This window comes from Heterocephalus glaber, unplaced genomic scaffold (assembly GCF_053883595.1).
Source record: "Heterocephalus glaber isolate CG9 unplaced genomic scaffold, H.glaber_assembly_v1.0 deba00001606, whole genome shotgun sequence".
Lineage (NCBI taxonomy): Eukaryota > Metazoa > Chordata > Mammalia > Rodentia > Bathyergidae > Heterocephalus > Heterocephalus glaber.
Genome location: NW_028258377.1, coordinates 21,058,242 through 21,078,436, shown reverse-complemented (window position 1 = coordinate 21,078,436; position 20,195 = coordinate 21,058,242). Strand labels below are relative to the sequence as shown.

The window sequence follows — 20,195 nt, the reverse complement described above, 5'->3', positions numbered from 1 at the left end:
AACTGAGCCACTGTGACCAAATGGACAGTCTTCGCAAAATTCCCATTCCTCAGCAAGCTCCCTGAGATTTAAATTACTGTGCTTCTTCTCTCTTCCTCAATTTCCTTAGCTGTTACATAGAAGTAATAGCGAGGCAATGATATTCTCTACCATTTGCAAGATTAAATCCATTGAAGTTTATCTTAAAATAGGTAGCAATGAAGTTCCAGAACTTAATGTAGCTTTCACTGCTGTTTTATAACATGACCTTTATCACATGAACTACTAGTTAAGGGTCATTACCCTGATGCCTATTTCTAGCCGGGTTTGACGCATATTCTATAAATGTCACCTTGGATTCCCACAATATAGAATAAAGTTCCTTCTGGTCCCACATGCTATCCACCCAGGAATCCACCGCAGTTGGTAAGTCGGTGGCCCCATGTCTGCACACCAGTTTCATTTCTGAGCCCTACATGCAGCCAGGGGCCTGAAGGAGGCATGGCCTTGGAGGCAGGCAGACGAGGCCATGAGCTCCCGCTTTGATGATCTCCAGCTTGAGATATGGAAAAAGCACCTTCACTTCCCTGGGTCATTGTTCAGATTGTGTGAGGACTGAGTGGAACTACAGAGACAGCACCTGTGCCTGTTGTTGGCGTCACTGTCTGCTGTTCTTCTCCTGTGTGAAGGAGGCGCTACCTGGTACGGTAGCTATTTCATCAATTATGTTCCTGGACTTGCTGTGTTCATCAACTTTGCAGGACTGTTAATATATATAATCATAATTAATGGTGATTAATAACCACAAAAATGATGACATTAATAGCTTCTCAGGAGAGACCTGCAGCGGTGAACTTACAGCTGCCAGACATAGACAGTAGTGTGGACCTGTGTCAACCCTACTAACTTTGGAAATGTGACTCCATGCACTCATCTCCAGGGATATACTTTTGTCCCAATGCTTCTCTCTGGTCCTTCGGGCTGTGACTCACCTTCAGTAGAAAATCCTTCATGACCACAGGGCTGATTTCTGGCCCTGGATGAGAATCTGAGCCCTCCTGGGGTAGGGTATAAATTAGTGATTGGAGGGATTCTGATAGGGTAGGGTGATGAGCTTAATCCTCAAAGTACCTGTCTGCCCCATCTCCTCCAAGTACATGGTCCCTGAGGGATTTGCCTTGAACCTGCCTTCCTTGCTTCCTTCTTTTCTTTCTTCCTCTCCCCACTCCCCTCTTTTCAATTCTGGAGATGGAACCCAGAGCCGGGCACATGTTAGGCAAGCACTCTACCACAGAGCTACATTGCTAGCCCCAAATATTGGTCTTGTTAAAGACTGTATTTAAGCCAGTAAAGATAATCTCTGTGAGTGACGGGGACGAGTCGATGCCAACAGCTCTTTGTGCAATGGGTCCAGGGATCAGCATATCCTAGAGTAGTGACACTGATGTCACACCTGCTGGGAAGATCTTCAGCTCACCAACCTTGAGGAAGTTCTGTGAGCCCCTAAGCCTTTGTGTCCTCAACATAAAATGGCAACATTCTTATCCCATGGGGTTGTTGGGCAAATTCAGTAAGATAATGCATTTCAGTTAGCATCAGGCAGAGACCAACATGTACGTATGGAAGCATGCATCATGCATAGCATGTGCTCAATGAGTGTTCACTTATTTAAAAATGTCAGAATAAAGCCCAGATCAGAAAACTGTAACGAGAGAAAGGACTGGATGAGTAGGGGAGCTCAACCTCCTTCCTAGCCTCAGAGTACCTTCCAGAATGCATTTTTACCATGCTTAACTTCCCTTGACTTTTTTCTTATAGCTGAACCGGAGTGATAGTGACAGCTCCACCCTGTCCAAAAAGCCACCTTTTGTTCGAAACTCTCTGGAGAGGCGCAGTGTCCGGATGAAACGGGTAAGAGTCACCTCCAAGCTATCTGTGTGCCTGCGTCCCCTTCCTTTCCCGAGGCCTGCATGCTACACACACACACACAACACACACACACACACACATACACACACTCACACACGGCCTGGTGACCAGGGTTCCCCTCTGCCGCTGGTTGGAAGGGTGTTGCTCTTGCAAGGCTGATGATATTTATGAATAGAAGTTGGGCCTGTGTAGGCACTGGGGGAAGGACCAAAAGACCAATATAACCTTATAATTATGACAGATAGTGAGATCTGGAATGTGCACACTGGGCTTGTCTTCCTGGGTAGAAATCGAAGTCAGTCAGGAAGAATTGCATTAGTCACTTTCATGTCACTGGGACAAAGTACTTGACATGTACAATTTAAAGGAGGAGAGGTTAATTTTGGCTCACAGGTGTCAGAGAATTCAGTGCCTGGTTGGTTGGCCCCACAGCGTGACAGAAGGGCATGGCGGAGGAAAAGTGCTTATTCTGCGACATCCATGAAGCAGAGAGAAGGAGGAGCCAGGGGCAATAATATCCTGGCAGGCAAGTCACACCTCTGTGACCAGCCCCCTCTGACCAGGCTCCACCTCTGAATAGCATGTGAACTCATTAAAAGGTTATTACTGATGAGTACAGCACCCCTGTGACCCAGTCACCTTTCAAAAACCTCACCTCTGAATGCATGAGACTTTGGGGGGGATATTCTAGACCTAAACCAGAACATAATTAACCACCCCAAGATGTCACAGCCATCAACCAGAAAGCATGACCCTGTGGGAGCCTGCTTGGCATCTACTGGAAGCCAGTGGGCTCCAGTCAGACTATCTAGAAACTCATATTCAGGGCCCGGGGATTTAGCTCAGTGGTTTCACCACCTGCTGCGCAAGCGCAAGGACCCGAGTTTGATTCCCAGTACCAAAAAAAAAGGAAAGAAACTCACATGGAAAGGCCACAGGCTGTCCCCCAAAAGAGGGCTTTCCTGCTGGACCTGGGCTGAAGGGTGGCATTAAGCAGAGAGTGACCCTGTTCTAGGACTCTGACAGTCAAGGCCATAGGAGATAAAGAAAGATGTCCTTTTTCACTCTGGTGCATTTGCAGAATAAGAGACCTGGAAGCCAGACTGTCAGAAAGAGAAAAATGGAACAAGCAAGAGGCAACAGCAAAGGGAAAGAGGACATGGAGAGAAGAGAGTTCTGAGAGCCTAGAGATGGGGAGGCCCTCCACCTCCCCGAAGCCCCGTGTGCTAACAGCCACAATCAGGGGTTGGTCCAGGGCTAGGGTGTGGCTCAGTGGTAGAGGGCTAGGTTAAATCCCGGGCACTGCAGATGGATGGATGGATGGATGGATGGATGGATGGATGGATGGATGGATAGACAGGCAGGCAGACAGACAGACAGACAGACAGACACAGATAAAAATACATTTGGGCTGCATGTGTAACTCACTGGTAAAGCACAGGTCCAATATGTGTGAAGCCCTGGGTTCCATCCCCAGCACTGCAGATGGATGGGTGGGTAGATAAATGGATGGCTGGATGGTTGGATGGAGGGATGGATGAGTAGGTAAAAATACATTTGGGCTGCAGATGTAGCTCCCTGGTAAAATACTGGTCTAACACATGTAAGACCCTGAGTTTTATCCCCAGCACTGCAAAAACAAACTGAAAAAATGAGCTGGTGTTTTGTCTGCCCATTGCCCATCCCTAACAATTCTGGAGAGGGCACATAGGGAAGAGCATACTGGGGAAGAACACGGATATGGCCTCAGGTTACTGGGCAACTGAGTGTCCACTCTGGGTCCCGTGCTCTATCTGCTGTAACTGACTGGTAATGCATGGTGCTCTCTGGAACCTTAAGAGTCACCTGGGGAGCGTGGTGACAACGCTAATTCCAAGAGGACTTTCTCACGCAGTCTCCATCACACAGCTGGGGTGGAGCCCTGGGCACTGCACTATAAGCTCTTTGGGCTTCTAAAACTGGTGTTCCATGATCTATTCCTGCAGAAATACCCCATGGGACTCTTCCTCACTCCCCTGCATTTCCTCCAGGTCCCCTCCCCCTTTTTCCTAACCCCTCCTGCTTAGCTACAGGGATGAGTTACTGAGAGGAGAGCTGGGCCAGGGCTCGTGGGTGCTCCAGTCCTTGCTTCTGTTTGCAGTGTGAGCTACGCTTCACCCTGCTGCAGCCTTGCCCAGGTCGGGTTCTAAGACTGGACATTGGCTCAAGTAGGGCACAGTCATTTTCCATAGTTGCCCAGTGCCCTTGGACCACATAGATCACCAGCTGGATTTCCTCAACCCCGGTCATTTATAAGCATAGACCAAACAATGTTCAGCCTAGAAGAACATTCTAGAACTTCTGCTTTGAGCTTTTTGTTTTGTGTTTTTTAAGACAGGGTTTCATTATGTTGCCCAGGATAGACTTGAACTCATGATCCTCCTGCTTCACCCTCCCAAGTGCTGTCAAATTTGCAAAGTGAGGATAGGTGTGATAGGATCGTTTCTTGTACCATGCCTCGAATCCCTTTTTGGTTATTGTGTTGGTTTTTGTATGGCTGCATAAACAAATAACCACAAACTGAGCAGCTTAAAATAAAACAGATTCCTGTTCTCAGTTTCTCAGGTTAGGAACTGGGGCACAAGTGAGCAAGTCCTGTGCTCAGGTTCTCAACAGACTGAAATCTAGTGGTGGACTAACTGCATCTTCATCCAGAAAGCTGACTAGGAAAGGGTCTACTTCCGGGTTTCCTCAAATCATTGACATAATTTATTCCCTTGTGTTTCCTGCTGGTTGCAGACCACAGGCCACTTTCATCTCCTAGAGGGCACTTCCGGTCTTTGCCATGTGACACACTTTATAACATGCACTGCTTCCTCAAGGCCAACAGAGTCACCTAGCAAGGAAGAGCCCAGTCCATCATTTAAGGACTTACCTGATTAGAGCAGGCCCACGAGGGTTAATCTTCCTTTGGATTGAGGTAAAGTCCAAAGGAGGAGCCTTCCCGGCTGCTGTACCCCCACCCCCAGTGCCAAGGAGCAGAGCTGACCCCAGCGCTGAGGAGAAGCCTTCCGGGCCACCATAGCAACACCTCCAGGACCAAGGAGGTGAGCTGCACCAGCACCAGCAGCACACACCCCCCACATCCTTGAAATGAGAAGACACGTAAACAAGCCTCAAAACCAGACTTCCAGATCACCTAAAGCAACCCCAAAGGGAAACGAGATGGAACAATCTGATACTCAACCACCTGGACTCCCTGAACTGGCAACAAAAGAGGGCCTGGAAGAAATGAAATCAGAAATAATTTCTCAGATAACAGCAGAGATTGGGCCCATAGTGCAAGACATGATTAGTAAATCTAGAGAGGACATAGATAAAAAAAATAGAGGAGCTGAGGAACATGATGAAGTCCCAACATAGGAAACAAATGGAATCCATAAAACAGATGCAAATAGATTTCCAGGAGACTAAAAACTCCATTGAAAGTTTACGGAGCAAAATGAGCCAATGTGAGGATAGAATTTCAGATATAGAAGATAGGACTGCAATGAGTGACCAGGAAAAGAAAAAATTCTTAAAAATAGTAAGGGATCACAAGAAATCAATCCAGCAGCTGCTAGACGATTCAAAGAAGAATAACATAAGACAGGGCCGGGGATTTAGCTCAGTGGTTCCGCCACTTGCCTTGCAAGCACAAGGTTCCAAGTTTGATCCCCAGTACAAAAAAAAAAAAAAAAAGAATAACATAAGATTGATCAGCATCAATGAAACAGGAGAGAGCAGATGTCATAAAAAAAAAACTGTTCACAGAAGTGGTGGCAGGAAAATTCCCAAGCAGGGGAAAAGAACTTGACACACAGATAAGTGAGGCATATAGGACTCCAATTAGCCTTGATCAAAAAAAATCTACACATAGGCATATAATAGTTAAGATTCCAGAAACTCAACAGAAGAACAAATTCTCCAAGCAGTTAGAGAAAATAAAACAAATCACATACAAAGGAAAGCCCTTCAGAATTACAGCACACTTCTCAATGGAAACTCTCAAGGCAAGAAGAGCTTGGAGTGGTGTATTTCAAGCCCTAAAGGAAAACAGTCTCCAACCCAGATTGATGTACCCTGTTTCAAAATTGATGGAGAAATAAGATACTTTCATGACAAAGAGCACCTTAGGAACTTCACAAATACCAAACCAGCACTCGAAAAAATTTTAGACAATATCCTAGGAAAAGACAATGAGGATCACAACCCCAGGAAGCCCAGCAGAATGAATCCATAGGGCATGACAAGAAATTAAATGCAAAGGGGGAGAATCCAACAAAAAGAAAAAGTCATGACAATGATAAGTCAATACGTATTATTTACAACCATCAATGTTAATGGCCTCAATTCACCAATCAAAAGAAATAGACTGGCAGAATGGGTCAAGAAGCAAGATCCAACAATAAGCTGCATACAAGAAACACACTTAATTCAAAAAGAAACTCATAGACTGAAAGTTAAAGGATGAAAACAATACTCCATGAGACAGGAACAAAAAAAAACAAAACAGAAATAGCCATCCTCTTTGCAGGTCAAGTGGATTTCAAACCAACACTGATTAAGAGAGACAAAGAAGGACACTACATCCTTGTAAAGGAAACAGTCCAACAGGAAGAGATGACAATCATAAATATATATGCACCAAACGCTAGTGCACCCAACTGTATAAAACAAATACTAACAGACATAAAAAATCAAATAAGCACTAATACAATAGTAGTGGAGGACCTCAATACTCCACGGTCACAAATGGATCACCTAGACAAAAAATAAGCAACGAAATACTAGAACTCAATCAAACTCTTGAACAAATGAACTTAACAGATGTTTATAGAGTGTTCCACCCACCAAAATCAGAATACACATTCTTTTCAGCTGAACACAGGTCATTCTCCAAAATAGACCACATACTCACTCATGCAACATGTTTAAGTAAGTGCAAAGGAACTGAAGATATCCCCTGTATATTATCAGACCATAGTGTGATGAAACTGGAGATCAATAGCAAAAGAAACCAGAAGAGTTTCATAAACACATGGAAATTGAACAGCACACTTCTGAATAACCAGTGGGTTACAAAGGAAATTAAAGAAGAAATCAGACAGTTCCTACAATTAAATGACAATGACAATACAACATATCAGAATCTATAGGACACAATGAAAGCAGTCTTTCAAGAGAAACTCATACCAGTAAATACTCATATTAGGAAAACAGAGCAAGCCCAATTAAACAACCTGATGCTGAACCTCAAGCTTCTAGAAAAAGAAGAGCAGGACAAACCCAAAGCTCATACAAGGGAGGAAATTATAAAGATCAGAGCAGAAATCAATTCAATGGAGACTAAGAGAATGATACAAAAAAATCAATGAAGCCAAGTTGGTTCTTTGCAAGAATCAACAAAATTGACAAACCCTTAGCCAACCTTATCAGAAAAAGGAAAGAAAAGGCCCAAGTCCATGCAGTTAGGAATGAAAAGAATGAAATTACAACAGGCCCAGCAGAAATTCAGAGGATCATCAATACCTATTTCAAGAACCTATATGCCAATAAGATGGACAACACAGAAGAAATGGACAGATTCCTAGAAATGTATGAATTACCAAAATTGAACGAAGAAGACCTAAAAATTCTAAACAATGCAATATCAATCAATGAAATTGAAAACATAATTAAAAACTCAGCAACTAAGAAAAGCCCAGGTCCTGATGGCTTCACTGCTGAATTCTACAAGACATTTAGAGAGGAACTGCTGCCACTACTGTTTAAACTCTTCAATGAAAGTGAAAGGGAAGCAATACTCCAGAATTCATTCTTGGAAGCAAGCATCACCTTGACCCCCAAAGCAGAAAAAGACCCAACCGAAAAAGAGAACTATAGGCCAATCTCACAAATGAACATAGATGCAAAAATCCTTAATAAGATACTGGCAAATAAAATGCAGAACATCAAGAAGATCATACACCCTGACCAAGTGGGATTCATCTCAGGGATGCAGGGATGGTTCAACATACTCAAATCAATAAATGTGGTACACTATATCAATAGAGCCAAGGACAAAAACTATATGATCATCTCAATAGATGCAGAAAAAGCTTTTGACAAAATCTAACACACATTTATGATAAAAACCCTACAAAATTTGGAATAGACGGTCTCTACCTCAATCTGATAAAAGCCATCTATGAAAAACCAACACCCAATATCATACTAAATGGTCAAAAACTGAAATCCTCACACTAAAATCAGGAACAAGGATGTCCACTATCACCACTCCTGTTCAATATAGTTTTGGAAACATTAGCCACAGCAATTAGACAAGAGAAAGAAATAAAAGGAATAAAGATAGGAAATGAAGTCAAATTGTCATTATTTGCAGATGACATGATAATCTCTATGGAAGACCCCAAGAACTTCACCAAAAGTCTTCTAGGCTTAATAACCAAATTCAGTCAAGTAGCTGGATACAAGGTCAACACAAAAAAATCAATAGCTTTCCTCTATATGAACCACAGACTCACTGAGAGAGAAATAGGTCAAACAATTCCTTTCACAATAGCATCCAAAAATCTGAAATACCTAGGAATCAACCTAACAAAAGAAATCAAAGACCTCTTCTCTGAAAACTATGGCACCCTGAAAAGAGAGACTGAAGATGATATCAGAAAATGGAAAGACATCCCTTGCTCCTGGTAGGAAGAATCTACATAGTGAAAATGGCCACACTTCCAAAACTGCTATATAGATTCAGTGCAATCCCAATTGAAATCCCAGCAGCATACTTCACAGACCATGAGAAAACAATCCAAAAATTCATTTGGAACAAGAAGAGACCTAGAATAGCAAAAGCAATTCTAGACAACAGAGACATGGCAGGGTTGTCACAACCCCCAACTTGAAACTATACTACAAAGCTGCTGTGACAAAAACAGCATGGTACTGGCAAAGAAACAGACCTGAGGACCAATGGAATAGATTAAAAGATGCAGAAACAATTCCAGACACACTCAGCCACCTCATCTTTGACAAAGGAGCCAAACACCCTCACAGGAGGAAAAATAACGTCTTTCATAAATGGTGCTGGAAAAATGGAGTTTCAACTTGCCAAAGATTAGAACTAAACCTATATCTCTCACCATGCACTCAACTAAAATCAAAATAGATTAAAGATCTAAATGTTAAAACAGAAACACTAAACTGGCTGGAGGATAGGTTAGGTAGAACTCTTGAAGCCATTGGTGTAGGAAAAGATTTTATGAACAAAACCTCAGTTACCCGTGAACTTGCACAAACCATCAACAAGTGGGATCTCTTCTTGCTAAAAAGCCTCTGCACAGCAAGAGAAACCACCAGCAGTGTGAAGATACAACACACAGTGTGGGAAAAAATTTTCACCTGCTGTTCCTAAGACATAGGTCTACTATCTCGAATGTATAAAGAACTTACAAAAACCAGTCCTCCCAGATTTAAAAACCCAATCCAAAAATGAGCATCTGAAATGAACAGACATTTCTCAGACAAGGTAAGAGCGGCAAATAAACATGAAAAAATGTTCAACATCACTGGTCATTCAAGAGATGCAAATGAAAACAATGCTGATGTTCCACCTCACTCCAGAAAGAATGGCTGCTATCATGAAATCAACCAATAACAAATGCTGGCGGGGCTGTGGGGAAAGAGGAACCCTGCTCCACTGCTGGTGGGAGTGTAGACTGGTGCAACCACTGTGGAAATCAGTATGGAGATACCTCAAAGAACTAGGACTGGAAGTCCCATTTGACCCAGCTATCCCCCTGCTGGGTATCTTCCCTAAAGAAGTAAAACCATCATACCACAGTGTACCCATGTTCATAGCAGCACAATTTGTAATAGCTAAAATTTGGAAGCAGCCCAATTGTCCATCCACTGGAGACTGGATAAAGAAAATGTGGTTTTTAAAAATAAAATGGAGTACTACTCAGCCATAAAAAATGAGAAATTAGAGACATTTTTAGCTATATGGGTGCACATTGAGGCGATACTCTTAAGTGAAATAAATAGGACACACCGTGTAAATACAGAATAGTTTCTCCAGTGTGAGAAACTGAAAGTGTAAATAAGGACTAAAAGGTATAATAGATAATGTGAAATAGGAAGAAAAGGAGCAAAGGGGAAGGGGAAGTGGGAGGGGTAGGGGAAAGGAAAGAAGGGAATGGAATTAATATGAGAAAATGAAAAAATGGAAACAAAGTCTTTTTAAATAGGGAAGGATGGAGGGGTCAAAGGGAGGGCAGGGGAATGGAAAAATAAGAACCAAGAGAGATTATGTAAAGGTGCAATTTTCCAATGATGAATGTTATTATATTTCATACCTAAAATGTACCAATAAAATTAATGTAAAAATAAATATTTTGATATTAGAAGATGAATACATATGTCCCTAGGGAGATTTATACCCAAATATTTATAACAATTATATTTTAGTAACTAAAAACTGAAAATAACTCAATTGTCTCCCTACAGTGAAATGGCAAAGGCAATTATGGAACATCCAAATAATTGAAAACTTACTGATAATAATCCAGCATGGACAATGTATCTAATAGCATAGCCTGAGTTAGTACAATTGTCTTAAACAGTTTATATATTTTTGTCCTATTAGTCTGGTTTTTAATGTATATATGATAATTAAATTTAAAAAAAAATCTTCCTATGGATTAACTCAGTCACCTGACTGGCAATAGTAGTGATGCCATACCAGTACTGAAGGGAAGGCAATTACACTGGGCACATATAAGAAATTCGGGGAGCCACCCTAGAATTCTGCTTTTCACAGCCTTTTACTTATTCTTCTTAATCTATAATTATAGATTATATTATAATTATAGATTATATTATAATCTTTTTTTGGTACCGGGGATCGAACTCAGGTCCTTGAGCTGCGAAGCAGGTGCTGGAACCACTGAGCTAAATCCCCGCCCCCGATTATATTATAATCTTAATCCTTTTGATGGAAGGACAGTTAATGACTGTATTAATCTGGATCTTTTACACATAAATACCAAGAGTCCCAACAATAACACAGCGTAAAATAAAATTTAAAAAAAAACAGCTTAAAAATGAAAAAAGGAATTTATTATCTCATTTAATCAAAAAGTACAGGTTAGATATATTAAATTTCTGTCACTGGGACAAAATACCTGGGATAATTAACTCTGAAAGAGGATAGGTTCATCTTGGCTCATAGTTTCAGAGATTTCAGTTCATGTCAGTTGGGGCTCTTGCTTTGGGCCTGTGGCAGCACAGTGGACCACGGCAGGAGCACACAGCAGAGGAGGCCACTCACTTCATGGAGGCTAGGAAGAGACAGCAAAGGGCCTGCTTCTCAATATCCCCTTCAGGGCCACGCCCACAGTGACCTCACTTCCTTTCACTTGGCCCCACCTCTTAAATGTGCTACCATCTTCCAGTAGCTCCACAGGCCTGTGACTAAACCTTTAGCATACGGGCCTTTGGGAGACACTTAAGAGCCAAACCATAACATGAAAGCTCACTGGTGGAGAGCTTGCCTAGCAGGCACACGTCCTTGGAGGCAGTCCTCAGAGTTGCATGAAGAAAGAGAAGGTCAGCAAGTCAGAGAAGGAGAGAGAGGATGAGGGAGACAAAGAAAAGGAGAGAGGGAGGGAGAGAAAGAAGGAAGGAGAGAGGGAAAGAAAAGGAGAGAGGGAGGCAGAGAAAGAAGGAAGGAAGGCCCGCTTCAGGCACAGATTGAACCTGGAGTTGAAATGTTGTTAGGCTTCCTTCCCCATCGTGGCCCTGCTCCCTCCACGGCCACCCCCCATGATAGGAAAGATGACCACCTTTGTATCAGTTCCAGGTTTACATCTTGCTGCCCTAGCAACCTCTGTGTAAAGACATTTGCCTTTTATCCAAGTAGTTGAGCAAAGTGTCAGAAGCGAATATTAACTGGATTTCCAAAACACACTCCCCCAGAACTAGTCACTGAGATTCTGACTGGCCACATTCGGGTCATATTCCTACCCCCGATGCCCCACACAGACCAGGTGGATTGGGGGTGGTGGAGGAATGGATCCTCATGGGGGACTAGGGCTCTGCGAGATGAAGGCTGGGCAGGCAGGAGGTACAGAGAAGGCACGACCTCCACTGGAGGAGCGGGGCACGGGCCTTGTGAAGGAAACACCTTCAGGACCAGGCAGCGAAGGGCATCGTGAACTGAGTATCAACACTGAGGGCACCAGGGGAAGCGAAGCCAGCTCATTGCACAGAGTGAGTGGGTAGGGTCTGCTGCCAACTGCTAGGGTGGATACTTGGCCTTATAATTTACCCTCTGTGACCTAAGTTTGGTGAGCCACCTCTGTGTGAGTGATAACAGTGGGGACCTCACAGGGGTGTTGTGAGCACAAAACGCCATAGTGGAGTAAAGCACTTGGCACTGCTCTTGGGACATGGTAAGAGCTGAGTCAACGTGAGCTGTGCAACTGGAAGAATTCATGACAGGGTTCTGGGAGGGGCCAAGCCTGATGTGGATGCTTGCGGATGAATGAAAGAGGCTCTTTGGGGTTCAGAGGAGAGGGTTGTGTGGGCTTCCAGGGTGGAGCCTTTGAGTAACTTTGGAAGCCATCCCCACGCAGCCTTCATCTGTCAGATCCCTGCGGAATGAGCGCCTGATCCGCACCTCACTGGACCTTGAACTAGACCTGCAGGCAACGAGGACCTGGCACAGCCAGCTGACTCAGGAGATCTCAGTGCTGAAAGAGCTCAAGGAGCAGCTGGAGCAAGCCAAGAACCATGGGGAGAAGGAGCTGCCCCAGTGGTTGCGTGAGGATGAACGCTTCCGCCTGCTGCTGAGGATGCTGGAGAGGAGGGTGAGTGCTAGGAGCTGGCGCTGCACTGGGAGGAAAAGCCAGGGTTTTGATGGACTCAAGATCCTCACCGCAGGTCCTGCTGAGAGGGATCCAGTGGCCCCTCACACCCATCATACCCTCACCCTGGCGGGCCTAGGGTTCCCTCTGCCCACTTGATGTGGCTGCAGGGCCTTTTTTTTTTTCACACTGTCATGTTCGTGTGAGCCCTCAGGTTTCACTCTGTGACTCTTCATGCAGTCCTTCATCACATGCACTGGGTCCCTCATCCGTGGCAAGGCATGCACTTTAACAGAGCAAAGGTAGGGCACTGACTCATGGCTGCCCAGACAGTCCCAGGAGCACCTTTCACCAAAGGAGAGAGGAGCAGATCGTGCTGAGGCTGTGTGCTGAGATGTCCTGGGTACTGCTGTGCTTTTGCTGGCATCTCTGCCCTGCTTTGGGGAATGAGAGGGATTTCTGGGTTGACTATGGGAAAAAGAACCACAAGTGGCAGTAGGACTCAGTGAGTTTCATTTACACTTTGGCAAGGTTGCATGTAGGGGAAGTCCTTTCACAGGAGGTAGAGGTATGCTGCCCAGTGTAGGGCACAAGGGAACGTCAAGGAAGGAGGTTGGATGGAGGGCTGACACATCTAGATGGTGTCGCTCTGTGGCATGATGAGTCTTTGAGTCAAAGAATTGCAAAGTACAACAGCAACTTAAGGTGTCTGAAGCTTCAAGATTTACCTTATCTTCTGGGTGTACAGGTCTTCTAAGATATTGTTTACGGTAATGATCTTTTTTTGACTCTGGTATCTGCCTTTCCCTTGCACTCCAGCTACTTGTGGTAAGAGGTACATGTCAAGCCAAAATGAGATAACCAGTCAAATAGTACTCTTCTTAAAAACTTATGTGATGTATATGTGTCACCACACTTAGGGATGTTCAGTTGCCAAACAGTTGAAACAATGTCACACACTAAAATTAGAGGCTAGACATCATGAACTTCTAAAATACATTTATAGGTCAATATGTGTGTTCTCTTTAGATAGCATCCTACTAAAGCGTAAGAAATAAGAGTTTTCTTTATGTCATTTAATGTCTTGTGATCAGATAGAGGTGTTTGACTAAAAGACTGTTCCATGCTAAGGTGGACATGTAAGTGTTACAAAGAAAATGTCATCATGATTGTCATGCTAAAATACTATGTGTGGCTCTTGATCTTAAATCTCTCTATAATATATAACTGTTGTCTGTTAACATTCTGCAGGGATTCAACTACTAAAACAACCATGGTTGGTAAGAAATAACAGCCCTCTAACTGTGCTTTATACTTCAAAAGTGCTTGATGTTTGTTATAATAGTTAAGCTCACTGCTCCTATTGAAATACTTATGTCACTGATCTTCTCTTCTGGGTGTTCAACAACTAAAGTTTGGAGACCAAAACTAGAAAGGTAACTGGGCTATGAGGACAGCCAATATTTTGGCCCTGGCCCCTCAAGGTCAACAAAAATCTGGGACACAAAGGAACCTTTCCTATAGGATCCTACATCTTTGGTAAGTCACTCAATCTCCTGAGCAGGGAGATTGCTGGGCACCAGAGGACAAATGTACTGTGTGCCAAAGGAGGGTCACAAAGAGGGAAATGTCTCCTATGCTTTCACTGAAAGCAACCTGGTCAAGCAAGGCCGTGACCCATCCTGATGGCTGACACTGACGGAGGAGCTGAGAGGCTCTATGCATGGTTCCAAAGTAATGCCTGAGGAGACTCAGCTGACCTTGATAGACAGCGAGAGGTTCATATTGATTGACGCAGGTCTCACTTTAACTTGGTCTTAAACACCCAGCAGAAAAGAATAACCATAAGAGGTATAAAATAATGGCATAGTAATAAAGGTAGATATTAAAAGCGGCTCCAGTCACTGACTCCTTCTGGCAGTTTCTAGCTACACCAATAGCTGACTACAGTTATGGATCATTAGGAAAAACTATGGTAGAATCTATAAAAGCTAGCAGGTTACAATCACTATTTCAACTTCCAAGTGTGACTTTCTTCCCAACCTGCCCTTCCATTCTAGTGTGCTCATGCTTAGATTATACATGTTCTAATTTCTTAAAGGTTTTGTTTATTCTTGCCTGGAGGCTGCCATACTCCAGTCATGCAAATGGAACCAACGATAAAAGTGCTAGAATTCCTTTACAGGGATCCACCAGATTGACCTTGTAAACACCTCATAAGTGCTAAATTACTTCTATGATGGATTCTGAACTTCCCTGAGACTTCTCCTTATCCTCCCTGTGGAAGGCTATTGCTAGATCTTCCTGGCAGAAACATCTGTTGGCTGTACTCGTAATATTTCTGTCGATCTTATTGTTTGGCCTATGTATACTTAACTCTCTTTCTGGCCTTGTCTCCTCCAGACTCAAAGCTATACACCTCCCCATGTTGGAAACTCGTGATGCTTATTGAGGACCTTTAGATAGACCTTCTGAAGGGTATCCCTGATGGCCAACCACAACTATGACCCCTTTCAGGCTGAAGTAGCTTGAGCGGTCATTACCCCTTGCCCCCTCAGGGCAGTTCGGGATACTTCTTCAGTGGGGGGAATAGTATAGATAGATGAGCTACGTAGAAATACTATAGGCAGTCAGATAGGCCTAAGTCCTCGAGAAGGCCAGGACAAAGGTGAAACAAACCACAGCACCACATCAATTAGACTTCCTGGCTGTAGCACGGAGAGGGACAGACCAACCTAAGCCAAGGGGATTTGCTGGAAGGTTATTGGGGGCTCTTGGTATTGTAGACAGCTCAGTTAGTTATAAATATTACAGCCGGCTATACAGGGCTGTGCCTTCAGCACAGAGGACAATTGTGGCCCAAGGCATATTCTCTGAAGGCCAGAATTATAAAAAGAGAGAAACTACACACCCTTGTGCTTCTCCTGGGGATAAATAGCAGTGATTGATATTCTAAACAGGTCTCCATCACCTGGGTGTGGGGGCGGTTGTCAAGGTCTTAACCCAGCCTCTCCAGGAAATATCCCTGACCCCCACCCTTACTGAAAATCCTTGTACCTTGCTACGTGACTTGCTTCCCAACTGGACCGCCGTTACCTAAGTGACTATGCTTGTAACCTTATTGGATGTTCATGGCTGTGGCCCACGTTGTACCCACGTGGGTTTCACCCTATAAAACTTCTCTGTAAAGTGGGGTCCCTGGGCTACGCACTTGGGACCCCTCCTGCCCCTCAGGAACTTGCCTATCAATCAATATCTTCCTACTTAAAAAAAAAAGATTTACCTTATCTATGGCTAGCAAATGTTGGGCACAGTTTTACAAGGCATGGAAGCAGGAAGGTTCTAAATAGCTTAAAAGATCTGTTTACTTGAGCTATATTGAAAATGATCATATGGGTAAAAATTTGACTGTTTCACCAGTTGGCTTCTAAGAGATAAACAATATAGCACTAATCTACAAGGGCCATATTTAATTCATTTGTAATGAATAACAGCTGCTGCTCCCTGAGTGCCATCCATGACTTGAAAGACCTTTCTTTGCTAGTGCCCTCTGTACTCAGACAGTGCCAGCCAGGGGTACCTGCCTGAATTGAGAGAGCCTGCAATCCTGGCTCTCAGTGCAGGAAGTGATAGCTTAGGACAAGAAAATGGTTCTGGACTTTTTAGGCCTGGACTAGTGTGACGGCGCCAAACTGGTCATTTAGAAGTCCCAAAATGTTTCTTCTAAGAATTTCTTTCTTTACTAATACAGAATTTCTTTTCTTTACTAATTTCTTTCTTTACTAATACCCTTGACTTACGAACTCAATTCGTTCCCGAAGGCTGGTTGTAATTCACATTGGTCAATTGCAGGCTCGGGCTCCTCTACACAGCCTTCAAGGTCTCTCTCCTGTACACAGGCAGATCTCAGGGTCCTTAGAGAGACCTTGGCCTAGGATTTCTCAGTTAACCCCACACAGGAAAGGATATTGTAATGCTCCTTCCAGAACTCTTTAAGGGTTATAAATCTGTATCTGAGACCATCTGGAAACACAAGCGGGTCGTATGTAACTGAAGACTTTGGTCATAAGTTAAAACTATAATTCCAGTCGTTCATAACTAAAATTCTCAAGTTGTTCATATGTCAGGCAGGGTGTAACTCGAGAGTCCATTGTATCCTGTGTATTTATAAGTAGGGTTATAATGAGAGCACTAAAGGAAAGTATAAAATTAGGCTTTTAAGGGTAAGAAGAACGTAAATATATCCCAAACTTAAAGTAACCTAATTATAGTTGGATATTATATTTATCTTTGAGCTTCCTGGTTGTCAAGGCAAAAGGAAATGAGAAAATAAGCACCTATGTGGCCTGCCTTTTAAAAAATACACAAACCAGGAAAACTTGACCTTCAAATAGTAAAAAATAGTACATCTATAACTTCTACTTATAGGCCACTTAAATGATGGCTTCATGGACCAGAATTCTTTGTGCAGTGTGTTTATAGGATGGTTTGTTCTCAAGAGTGCTTATATAGGGTTGCATCTGGAAAACGGAGTGCAGTGTTGGCACTAAGGCTCTTAAGCATAACTGCATGACTTGGAATTGGGTTTCCACCACTACTTTGTTGTTTGGTGTTAGAGGCATTTCTTAGCATGCCCGAGCCTCAGTTTCCTGGTCTGTAAAATGGAACTAATTATAAACTATATCCTCTGAGTGGGCCTGAGGATTAGATGAGGTCACACACATTTTTCTAGGCTGTCTTCACCTTCTCATTTCCAACATGTTCACAGGTATTCACTCAGAGAGATGATGTGAACCCCTCCTGTTACCGTTGTAAAGAATTGGGCCCCATCATGCATGGCCCCTTTTACTCCCCGGGACCTGGTGTTTGCGTAACACTCCCCCCCACGCACCGGCTGGCTCAGGTCTAGGTGCCCTGAGGTCTCTCTACTGTGTCCAGCCCTTGCTTTCTCTGCCACAGATGGACCAAGCAGAGCCCAAGAGCGAGCTGCAGACAGACAAAATGATGAGAGCAGCTGCCAAGGATGTGCACCGGCTTCGAGGACAGAGCTGTAAGGAGGCCCCGGAAGTGCAGTCCTTCAGGTGAGCTCATGGCACCAGCCATACACCCTCCCTGGCACAGCGAGCTCCCTCAGCCCAGTCCTCTTCTCAGCCTCCCTGCGCCCATCCCCAGTGCCCATCTCCAGCAGAGCTGCAGCGCTTGTTAAAACAGATGTTCCTCCTCTGCCAAGCTGTCCCTGGTGATCTGTGTGTACTGCAGTGCTCTTCTCCTGCCTGTCTTTATCAGTCCCACACAAGTGCAGCGAATTTGTTGGGTCCTCTTGTTTAATGAATGAGCCACCCGCTCTGGCCTTTCCTCCGCGTTTCCATCACTGGTAATTGCAGAGGACTGGCTAAATGATAAAGAACCCAGGTGCTGATGGATGCCCGCTGGGCTTCCCTGGCTCTGCCTGCTGCCTACCAGGATGTTGGAGGCTGTTTTCTTGTCATCCTGGACCCCGTCATATCGGTGGAGGGCCCCAAATGCTATTTGGCCTGGGTCTCCAAACCACAAAACACCTTGAATTTAGACTTCTGATGTCTTTCAGACAATGTGCATGTACTTTTGTACCTACTAAAAAGGTGCCTTTGTGGAATATAAACATTTGAAATGTACTGTAATTTGTATAACCATGCTTGGGCCTCTCTTGATTTTTTGGGGGGTGGGGGAGGGATCAAACTTGGGACCTTGGGACCTTGCGCTTGCAAGGCAGGTGGCGGAACCACTGAGCTAAATCCCCGGCCCCCTCTCTTGATTTTTTAACAGAGAAGTGAAAACATTCGAAGTGACCCAAGTATCATTTTTAAACTCTGAGAGACCCCAAAGATGGCTGGTCATGCTCATGGCTCCACTGTTATTCAACCAGGAGTGATTTTATTGGTCTTTCCTGCCTCAGGGACACTTGGCAATGACCATCCATTTCTGATTGTCCCAACTAGAAGCTGGTGATGCTACTGGCATCTACTAGGTCAAGGCCAGGGATGTTGCTAAACATCCTACAAAGTACAGGACTGCTCTTCCAACCATGAATTTTCCTGTCCAGGACTGGGGGTGTATCTCAGTAGTAAAATGAATGCTTTTTTCTTTGGTTTGGTTTAGTTTGGTGCTGGAATTGAACCCAGAGACTTGCAAATGCTAGGCAAGTGCTCTACCACCAAGCTATATCGCAAGACCTAGAGTGCATGCCTGGGGGACCGGGGGGGGGGGTCCCCACCATACCCCTCCCCAGTTATCCTGCCCAAAACATCTGTCAAGCAAGACTGAAACCCCAAGATGGCCTGTTTTACAGGGAGAAGATGGCGTTTTTCACCCGGCCTCGGATGAATATCCCAGCACTCTCTGCAGATGATGTCTAATCGCCAGAAAAGTATTTCCTTTGTTCCATGGACCACGCTGTGAATGTTGACTGTGGCTAAAGTTTATTTATGTGGTGTTAGATGAAGGTACTGAGTCACAAGTCCTCTAGCGCTCTTGTTGGTTTTAAAATGAACAGATTTTTTTTTTTTAGTTTTGGTTCTGTTATTAAAAAAAAACAAAACCTCCAAAAAATAAATGAACAAAACCCCACAAAACAAATACAAAAAAACCAGCATTAAAATGACAAGATTGTATAGTTTGTATATTTAGGAATGTATTTTTGGGAAAGAAAATTTAAACAAACTAAAGCAGTGTTAAATTGCTGCTCTTCTTAAAATCGTCTAGATTTTTCTTTTTGTACAGCAGCACCTTTTAGAGATTTTCCTGCAATAAGAAGTGATGTTTGGGGGACGGTAATCCTAAAAGGACGTCCTGCAGATGGCACAGTACAGCTAACCTTTCCTAGTTCACATATTTTGTACAATATTAAAAAAGTGCAGAAATCATCAGGGGGATTCAGATGTGCATCCACAAATTGTCATTGGCTGTGACGTGTTTTTATGTGGCCTCCTGCCTTGCAGTGGGCAGTGGGCTGGCTGAGCTATCCAGCCCCAGCTGGCAACAGGCCACACTGGTCTCAGATGCCCAATGAAGCCGCTGATGGAGTGAGGGGAGGGCTGCAGAGAACTCCATTCAGTTTTATCTCCATCAATAAAGTGGCCTTTTGAAAAGAACTTCCTGTCTTTTTCTCTCCCGTCCCTCACTTTTGTGTCTCCATGACTTTTTACTCTTCCCTTTCCAATCATTTCCTTCTCATTCATTCCCCACCTTGGAAATGGCTTTTTTCTTTTGCCCATTCTGCTCATTTGCTCATTAGACTTCTCAGCTCCTCGGAAATTAAGAATTCCCAGTTGAGATTGGAAATACTCTCTGTGCTCTCTCCTGTGGAATTCCACCCACACTTTGAAATCTGTCTTGCAGTTTCTTCCCATGATGTTCATCCAT

At 43.9% G+C, this 20,195-nt stretch overlaps 1 protein-coding gene across 9 annotated transcripts in view; it reads left to right on the top strand.

The window, feature by feature from the left end:
• Positions 1 to 19,924, top strand: part of Wwc1 (WW and C2 domain containing 1) — a 170,273-nt gene extending 150,349 nt beyond the window's left edge. For all 9 annotated transcript variants that reach the window (XM_004836413.4, XM_087194506.1, XM_087194505.1 and 6 more), the window contains 4 exons: positions 1,798 to 1,890; positions 12,564 to 12,797; positions 17,754 to 17,875; positions 19,123 to 19,924. In XM_004836413.4, the coding sequence (XP_004836470.2) occupies positions 1,798 to 1,890; positions 12,564 to 12,797; positions 17,754 to 17,875; positions 19,123 to 19,189 (516 nt within the window). In that variant the 3' untranslated portion in view covers positions 19,190 to 19,924. The remainder of the gene's footprint in view (positions 1 to 1,797; positions 1,891 to 12,563; positions 12,798 to 17,753; positions 17,876 to 19,122) is intronic.
• The last annotated feature ends 271 nt before the right edge of the window (positions 19,925 to 20,195 follow it).